Source organism: Aulostomus chinensis, chromosome 19 (genome assembly GCF_037954235.1).
Source record: "Aulostomus chinensis isolate RoL2024-O1b breed Wild chromosome 19, RoL_Achi_v1.0, whole genome shotgun sequence".
Lineage (NCBI taxonomy): Eukaryota > Metazoa > Chordata > Actinopteri > Syngnathiformes > Aulostomidae > Aulostomus > Aulostomus chinensis.
In genome coordinates, this window is record NC_141338.1 from 18365805 (window position 1) to 18375362 (window position 9558).

At 43.7% G+C, this 9558-nt stretch overlaps 1 protein-coding gene across 1 annotated transcript in view; it reads left to right on the plus strand.

The window, feature by feature from the left end:
• The window catches only part of LOC147244273 (cholesterol 7-desaturase nvd), a 13555-nt gene extending 4927 nt beyond the window's left edge, over positions 1 to 8628 (plus strand). Inside the window, exons 2-7 of the mRNA XM_086187245.1 lie at positions 3636 to 3824; positions 4003 to 4181; positions 4281 to 4406; positions 4618 to 4737; positions 5618 to 5794; positions 7375 to 8628. Of these exons, the coding sequence (XP_086043371.1) occupies positions 3636 to 3824; positions 4003 to 4181; positions 4281 to 4406; positions 4618 to 4737; positions 5618 to 5794; positions 7375 to 7536 (953 nt within the window). The 3' untranslated portion in view covers positions 7537 to 8628. The remainder of the gene's footprint in view (positions 1 to 3635; positions 3825 to 4002; positions 4182 to 4280; positions 4407 to 4617; positions 4738 to 5617; positions 5795 to 7374) is intronic.
• Positions 8629 to 9558: the final 930 nt, after the last annotated feature.

The window sequence follows — 9558 nt, forward strand, 5'->3', positions numbered from 1 at the left end:
TCATGAAAGCTCCCCATTTTAAAAAAAAGAAAGAAAAGAAAACAACAAACCAAAAACCAACCCTGAGGCATCCCTGATATAAACTCCCTCCTTAAATGACAGAAATGTTGGTCTTCATTGTTTGTGTAGACCAGGGGTCTGCAACCTTCAATGCTCCAGGAGCCAATTGGACCTGATGACAATAGGAAAGAAAACATCGGGGGCCACAAAACTCTTTTGACACCTCCAAGATGAACATCAAGCTACCCCGCATATATCGTTTTTGTTCCCGTTCTGAAATCAGTGAACTGCTACGGAGGAAATGAAATTCTGTTTCTACATGCAACATAAACGTTTCTTTAGATACATTTCTTTTCTTGGATTTATCCATGGTTGGGCTACCGGGGATGGGAAACATCTGCAAATGTTACGAGTATTTTGAGCTTCAAGGAATTGAAAAAGTTTTATTTCGATGCCGCGAGATCACCATAATCTTCAAATTTAAATTTACCTTAAAAAAAACTGATGAATTAGAATCAACTCAATTTCAAGCAAATGCTCATTTTACTTTCCGAAACCACAGGGAGCCGCAGCTGAGGGATGAGGGAGCCGCAGGTTGCAGACCCCTGGTGCAGAGCAAACAAACGCCATATTGTTGACCCCAAAGTCTAGCCTGTTTGGCTCCTTTGAATGCTGTACCTGGATCAGCAGGCTGTAGAGGGTCCAGTTCTAAAGGTTCCGGATGGTTCAGCTCACTTTGGTCATATGTGAATGCCATGGTACTTCATTACATTCGTGTGATACAGAGCAACCCAAGCTGGGTCCCGCTATGAAAACACCCAGAGGGGTGCTGGTAAGTGTGTTTTGTTAGTTTTTATGGCGAGGCGGGACAGCTACTGCCACCGTTTCTCATCTGTGTAGTAACCTGAGATAACCACCTGCTGGCTGCAGCCTCATACGGCGTTCAACAGACACGTACTGTTCCCAGTTGATGTTCCGCCCCGCCCGTCAGACCAGCGAGGGTGCCGTTGATGGATCAAGATTCTCACTCATGCAGGTCTGTAGTGCTTTGCTGTAGTCAGCTAGACTGTTTCGGTTCCCCTGAGGAGGTTTCACCTCTCATCCAAGAGGCCTCTTCAGTTCTGAGTCACCGGTGGGAGTCGCAGGCTGTTGTGACCGCGTGGGTGGGACCTCTGACGAGTCGTTTGTCTTGAGCTCTGAGTTTCAGAGTTGATAAGGTCATGTGAGAGTCGATGGCTCAGCTGGTATTCATGTTGGCTGTTGGGGGTGGGAGGGGGGGGTCGTTGATTCAGTTTTCTGTCACTGAGCAGGACCGGTGGTTTCGGGTACTGGTTCAAGTATGTTAGGAAGGCGCACAAGACGGCCAGCGGCTGCAGGTAGTTCCCATCATTCTTTTGGATCTCCACTGTCCTGATCCTTCCATCCTAAACTCAGGGATGTGGCCGAGAGGCTGAAGTGCTCTCAGGAGCTACTTCAGTAAAGGCTGTTCTAAACCGGGTATTAACGCTTTTTTGAAACCGTGCTGCTAGGATGTCATCTGGCAGGGACGGGTATTCCAAGATCTGTAACCCACAGGTGCTGCACAGTGATTTTGTAGTTCATTTGTGGATTTTTGTCGAAATCCCAGTGGAATTCAGCGCTTGACCAGTTTTGCTGTAAGTGTTCCTGATAGTGAGTGCTGACTGCTTCGTGTCTGCAGGTGACTCAATAACAAGGGCACTGATTGGCTGACACCTGACACCAAATCAAGTGAGGAAAATACTGCAGTCTGTCAGACAAACGAGCATCACACTCGAGCTCAGCATCGAGCTTCAAACTACTGTCGGGCCTCGGAGTTGATCTGAGTACGTCTTAGATCGAGTGACGCCTGCAGTGTCGTTCCCACTCTTCCACTCTCCCGTATGCAGTTCTGCTCCACAGCAGTGTGGAGGCAGTGTGGTGCTGTGTCACCCTCAACATGAGCCAGCCTTATTTTGGAGTAATGGGAATCTCACTGCTGCAGCTGGCCGGGTGATTATTCTCAAACGCAGTCTCCTTGTCCGTGCTAATCCGGGAGCAATGTGATCACTGCAGGTCAGCTAAGTGCTAAATACAGCTCAGTAGTGAGAGGACTTGGAACAAATTCAGTCTGGACAAGCAGCATCCAAAATGATTCCCTGGATCAGGTGTCGGGGCTCTGTTCTGGGACCTGTCCTGCAGCAGCGGCAAAGATGATCGGGATGCCAATATGATAATTGATTGTCATGTGTTTCTTTATGGCAGACATCCATAGTACAAGATCACTTTAAGGTGACGTTTGCACGAACATCAACATCACCGATATACCGAAGTTCATCGTTCTAACATGATAACACTTGCCACTTCTTTCACGAGTACATCTTTGTTGCAAATGTCTCACATGAGAACTGTGGTGCGAACATTTTTTTTCCCCTCCTCACATAAACCACAGTCATACATGTTTTATGATCAGCGTCCTCTTCAGGTTTATGGAAGCTGGCAGGCCACGTAACCTCTTATTAACCTCAAAATAATCGTTTTTGGGCAAAAAATCTCTAAAACTGAAGAGATTTTTGATGAAGATCGATGGTAGGACAAGTAATACCACAGGGAACAAGTTGGTTAGCCTTTGGAAGTGGTCAGGATCAGTCTGTAGATCTGGACTGTTCGAGGCCAATACTTCAGAATTAATTCCATATAATTGGTTGGTTGCTGAATGTCAATCATGTCACGACTCGAGCTTGGACAAGAACCCTTAACGCACGACCTCCAGGCACGGTGCAAGATGAACAAAGTTTATTACCAAAGTACAAATCAAAACCACTCTTATGAGGGGAAAAGGCTAAACTACCAAAACTTAAATCACGCCACAGAGGAAAAACTGACTAGACAAAGTAACAAAGAAATTCAGAGTTAGATAGGCAAGGAGCGTGGCATGGACTAAAAACCTGACTAGACATCAACAAAGATACAAACCTAAAGAGGCATGGAACGACGTAGCACGGTTTGACACGAAGGACAAGACGAACTCGCCACCACAAAGGGAAACACAGACTACATACACACACATAAGGTGATGGGAAACAGGTGGATACAATCGGAGCAGGGAAGACAATCAGACCAGCGGGAAAGGGAGGTACCAGAAACGAGAGGAAAATTAAATTTCAAAATAAAACAGGAAGCCACGAGGCAACATAGATACAGGATGAACAAAAACACGACCAGATTACTTGGACATGACAGATATGATGGAGCACATAGATTTGCTCTTTTAATTTACTACAGATGCACAACTCTTTTGGGATGTGGCGTGATGATGCTATGTTCATATTCTGTGTCATTGCCTCTTGGGTGCACTTCGAGTTAATTTCATGATCAGAATAAAACTCAGGAATATGAAATGCACACATCTGCAGATGGATACTACATGCATTCTAATAATTTATGGTACATTGAATCCATCCTAGTTGCAGTCATACTGAACCTGATTCAATAAATTGGCACTTGGTTTTAAATAATTATGCTGATTAATTTATACGTTCTTCCAGTTCATGACTACGGCTATGTAGCTCATCCAAAATGAATGTTTTTTTTTTCACTTTGTGTATGTTGGCCTGTGCTGTGGTGACTCTTCCTAGGAGTGCAGCTGGCAGTATTTCGAGGTCAGGATGGGAAGGCCTACACGGTGGACGCCTACTGCCCTCACCTGGGCGCCAACCTGGCCGTGGGAGGACGGGTGGTGGGGAGCTGCATCGAGTGCCCCTTTCATGGATGGAAGTTTCAGGGTGTTGACGGCAAATGTGTGAAGATACCTTATGCAGAAAAAGGTATAAGTACAGAGTGTGTACTTGGTAGGATATGGTGATTTGAGCGAGGTACATTCTAGAATACCATTTCTCATGGAGTGTGGGTCAGTGTTAATACAAAGTGAGGAAACGAGCAGATTATCTATGAGGAGGCAATACTGGAGCTGGATTCACATCATCCTTTGATTTGTCCTTTCAGTACCGGACTTTGCCAAGGTCCGCAGCTGGCCCTGCTGTGAGGTCAACGGCCTGATCCTGGTTTGGTTTCACTGTGACGGGGAAGATCCTCAGTGGACGGTCCCAGAGCAGCAGGAGATCACCCAGGGCCAGTGGGTCTATCGAGGGAGGACTGAACATTTTGTAAACGCTCACATCCAGGTGAGTGTCCTCCGTCTACAGCTGCCCGCAGAGAGCAGGGGATGAAAGTCGGGATGATTTGCTTCCAGTTCACACAAAGATGTCGCGGTGACTTTAAAGGAGATTCCTGAAAATGCGGCAGATGTGGCTCACCTGGCTCACCTGCACACGCCAGGGATCCTGAGTGGAGTAGACCTACGCTACACCAACAGCAAAACCTGGGAGTTTGTGCGACATGACTGGAAGGTTAGAACTCCCCGCTGACTTCTTAGATGCAAAACATCATACTCAGACTTACAGGACGGAGACTTGAATGATCTAAAACACTCGATAATATCAGAGTTGTTCTGACAGAGATATAGTTTCAGTCTTAAGAGGACGAAGTTATTCAACTGTGTGTGTCAATGCTTCTCTGTATTCTTTATGTGAATACGTATGTGTGTATTTGTACTACAAGGCTCAGTGGGAACCAGAGTCCGAGCCCAACAAGCATTGTTCTCAGATGCTGGTGAAACATGCTCTGTTTGTGTTTGGACACCACTGGCCTCTGCTGGACGTCCATGTTGTGGCCAGACAGGTACAGTCGACCAGAGCTGCACGTTCTATTTACAGAGTTTACATAATAACCCAATTGAATCTGTCCTTTTGTTAATGTTCCCATGGCGTCTAGATGTCCTCAACTCCAGTCTTGTTTTCCTTTAGATGTTGTTAAATTTAGATGAAAAAATCAACTCTCTTCCATCTGGCTGGTCTGAAACGCAGCCTTCAGTTGTTTACTAAAGCAGTCGGATGATTGCTCTGTAAATATGTGGATTACAGAGCTGTCAAAATTAGTCATAAATGACGTATGATTATAATTATTCCTTCTTAAAAAAAAAAAAAGCACCAACAAAGATTTCAGTTTATTTGAATATCTCTACTTGCACATTATAATCATCAAATCTATATATCGACCAATTGTGAATTATGCCAAAAATGTACTGTCACACTGTTAAAATTGATTGGCCTCTTTCTGCCTCGTCCAGCGAGAGAACTGAGACTATTTTTTGCAAATGATATGATCACATTATGTTTCTATTTATACCGGTGCACATTTCCACATCGGTTGAATTTTTTCTACAACTCTGTACTGTGAAAACCCCATTTATAACTTTTTAAAGAGCTGGACAGGTTCCCCCAAAATCATTTAAGTTTAACAAGATTAAGAGTTAAAAACTTAAACACATCAATATTTGACGATAATTTACACCCTTTGACGAAGAACCGACTGTGTTTATCAATGCAATTGTTCATTTGAACTGTACGCTATACTCTGCCCACACAGGTAGCGTAGAGTGCTAACAGCTACAGTATAACAGTAACTGGTGTGAATGCAGCCAATGAACTGTGTGAGTCCCTGGTTCCTTTATACTACGCCCATGTGAGTGTTTGTACCAAAGTATTTGCTTCTGTTTCAGGTAGGGCCTGGAGTGGTGTTCCTGCAGTTTAACCACAGTTTCTTGGGCCGGGGTGTGATCATGCACTGTGTGACTCCAGTGGAGCCTCTGCTCCAGTGTGTCTCTCACACCATATTCTATCAGTCAAATATCCCACCTCTGGTGCCAAAATTCATCCTCAGAGCGGAGTCCATTCAGGTGAAGCCCATGTTTACCCTAACGCAGGAACCAGAACTGTTCATGTCTTTGTTGGTGCAGCCGTATCGAGCGCTTCCATTTGAAGGGCTTTGAACTTTTTATAAAGGTCCTGCTGTCGTCAGTACCGCTCTTTGTCAGGCAACCAGACAGATGCGCTCTTCACCCTGGGAACCATAAACCGGAGGAGATTGCACTAATGATATTAAAAGAAGGTGACATGATGTGGAGCACAGAACAAAAGAAAAAAAAGACATGTAATGCCTCAAGAGCTAGTCCAACGGGTCGAAGCCCGTCGCCGGAGCAGCCTCTAAATAGCATGGAGGAATTTCTGCAGGAAACTTCTCGACAAATTAGTTGTTGTTGTTTTTTTTAACCATGATCATGTTTCATTTGTGTAGCCTAACTGGTTACTTTGCTGAAAATATATTGAAATGTGACACTGTGACTCTCAGGTCACCAAACATTTAAACACCACCCGCTCCATGAAGAAGCTAATGTTTCCACTCTGGATGGCTATTAGCGCTGCTGCTGATGGCTTAAATTAAGTCTCTGCAATGAAGCTCATTTGCATAAAAATGGGGCATGTGCTAATCCCCATGTATGAATACTACCTTGTTTAAATACATGCTAATTGTAGCGCTTGACATTTATCAGTAATACTCTTGCTGTGAAAGAAGAAGCCGCTATGTTGTGATGCGCTAGAAATGTAGCTAAATGGTTGCTAGCGTGTTTGACCTGTAACAAATTGACAAGATGGTTACAGGAGTCACTGTTGCTGCCCAGTCAAAAGCTACTGCTAATTACATAGCTTGAGCATAATTAAACATTTTTGCACAAGGTTTCCATTATTAGCATGTAGCTTATTAGCAAGGCAAACAGATGTGGAATGCTTCTCACATGAACATGCTAGCTCTGGCAGACTGATTAAACTAACTCTTTTGTCTTTATCATTAATTTAAAAAGCTGATTTTTTTTTATCAGCTGAAGTCATTTAGGACATATGCATCAAAACTGAAGGAATCTGTTTAACAGTGTAATGCTATTTTTAGCTTACTGCTAATAATGAGCGGTAAACTTCAGCATGGAGATTACTGTGTGTTTGCCTCCCACTCTGCCGTTCGCCTCGTCAGTGCTGCCAGCAGTAACAATCGCACTAGAGGCGTTAATTGGCCTCATTAATCCTGATAATCAGCTGTAAGTGATAAAACATGTAAAATGTTGGCTCACAAGATTTGTGGAGTTAGAGAAGGCTTGTGCGAATATTGAACTGGACACGCAAGCCATTTACGATGAGGTCATTTTTCCCTGAGTTGTTCCAACACAAAGAGCTGCGGCAGGAATTTATTATTTATTTTGCAGAAAAGTTCACTGTGGACTCATTGAAATGCCAAATCCCAGCAGCTGAGGGAGTGACATTTAATCTGCAACGCTGTGCACTTCAATGATAAATGATGATGGATTCCGATGATGAGGAAGAACTAACATGGAGGATGCGCTTTAGTCATCCATTATAATGATGAAGATGTGTTATTTTAGTGTTTGTCTTTGTAAATCACGTTCCTTTCTTCTTTCATGTCCAGTTTGAGCGCGATGTGATGATCTGGAACAATAAGAAGTACGTCTCCAGGCCTCTGCTGGTGAAGGAGGACTCAGCTATCAAGAAGCACCGGCGCTGGTTCAGTCAGTTTTACAGTGAGAACAGCCCACAGCTTCAATACCAGCGCGACACTTTAGACTTCTGAGAGACCCGCTGAGACGCCACGCCAGCGCTGAGACGCCACGCCAGCGCTGAGACGCCACGCCAGCGCTGAGACGTGACGTCAGATGTCTCAGAGGAGGAAGTCCGGGATGGATTTTTGTTACTTTTTTAGGCAATTTGTAAGGGATGGGTGTTTTCCTGAAATATCCAGCATCCCGTTATACCAGAAAATCTCCTTACTGGATCATTTCACACACACACTCACACACACACACACACACACACACACACACACACACACACACATTGTGTTGTATGTCTTTAACCTCAGGTACCCTTCTAGGAAGTGTGATGGTTCTGTTCCCAGGACTGCAGCTTCTGGACTGAGCCGCTCTCCCAGTTGGGGCTCACAGTGCTTTTTGATGAACCAGTGCTGGTGATGAAATCAAGAACAAACAAAACACTGCTTTGTTGAAAAAGGCAATAGATTATTACTCAACTCTACTCTCAGATTTGGTACATACATACACACACGTACCTCCAGAAGCTCACTGCATTTGATTAAATGTAATCACATCTGGTATCTTTTAATTATTTACTTCATTTTATTGTCACATGTAAAGTGCCCAACCCTCTTGGGTTTACAAGACACCAATCGCACAGTTGCATTGGTCGAAGCTGTCATTTAATTAGATTAATTTCCACGTGGAAATTTATAATTTACATCTTGAAAATAAAAAAAATGTACTCTTATATTTAAGAATAAGTACATAAATCGTAGAAGAGTCAAGTATTTTCCACGTTTTTTGTTTGTTTGTGGTGATTTGTGAGTAAATGCAGCGTGAGTAGAGTTTGCTGAGGAGGACAAAGGAAAATGAAGAGAACAGAAATCTGCTGGTGAAGTATTTTTCACAATTTTTGGTGTCTCTCTTAATACTGATCAGGATGTAGACTTTACTTCTACTTTACTCACTGTGTATCACATTTAGTATTTTCCACTTTGCATGCAATTTCTCCACAAAGACTTCGCAACTGTCACTTTAAATCTTTCATGTGCAGTCAAAGTCAGCTACAGTTTGAACAGGAGGTGTGTGTGTGTGTGTGTGTGTATGTGTGTGTGTGTGTGTGTGTGTGTGTGTGTGTGTGTTTGCTGACTGATATCTCAGGTCAGCTGTTTACTTTCCACTCTCAGCGGTATGCAATGACAAATTAAAGACATACTCAAAAATCTCTTTTGCTTAATGCTGAGTTGGATGTTTGAACTTCACCAGTCTCGTTGCGTCTCTTCTGTCAGTCCTGACTTTGGGGGGGGGGGGGGGGGGGGGACTATAAGCGTAACTGATGACATCACAGTGACAGGAAGCCAGTTCATCATTTAGCGAATGCTTTCAGTTCACTACCAGTTTAAAGTGAAGTAGGAGACATTCTGTGTCCAGGAGCTTGAGATTATTTACATATTTATAGATTTTCCATCCTTGTGTTTATTTGCTGCTGAACAGAAGAATGATCTGGCGGAAGGGTTTAGGTAACCATGACTACACACTCTCTTCAGCATTCTGGCGAGCATGCATATCTGAGAGGACTGATATTAATCACATCTTTGAACTGCAAGCACTGAAAGTAACTTAGTTGCTATTGAAGTGGTACACTTTTGAGCCCCAGAAGTACCTCATTGTTGTCGTGTGCGGCTGCAGTGTGCGTCTGCCACTGTCACCGTGCCCTTGACCACCAGCATCTTTCCACTTTGACCCAGATTTGAAGAAATGACCTCAGCAGGGACATTGCCTTCTGGGAATAGGAGAGACAACCCGAAACCACGACGCCTCTTCAAATAACGTGCAAACGTTCGCTTTGACTCGTCAAAGTGATGAGATTTAGGATGTCAAAGGTCACTGTGAACGAACCAAAATGGCCTTCACACAAATTCCCATTCTAATAGATAAAAATGAGGAAGAACATTTCACCCACCTAATTTACAGCATCAAAGACGTTTCATAATGTAACAAATCAGTTTTCTAGTTGTCTTCAGTTTCATCCCAGTTACTCAACAGGGATTTTTGAAATT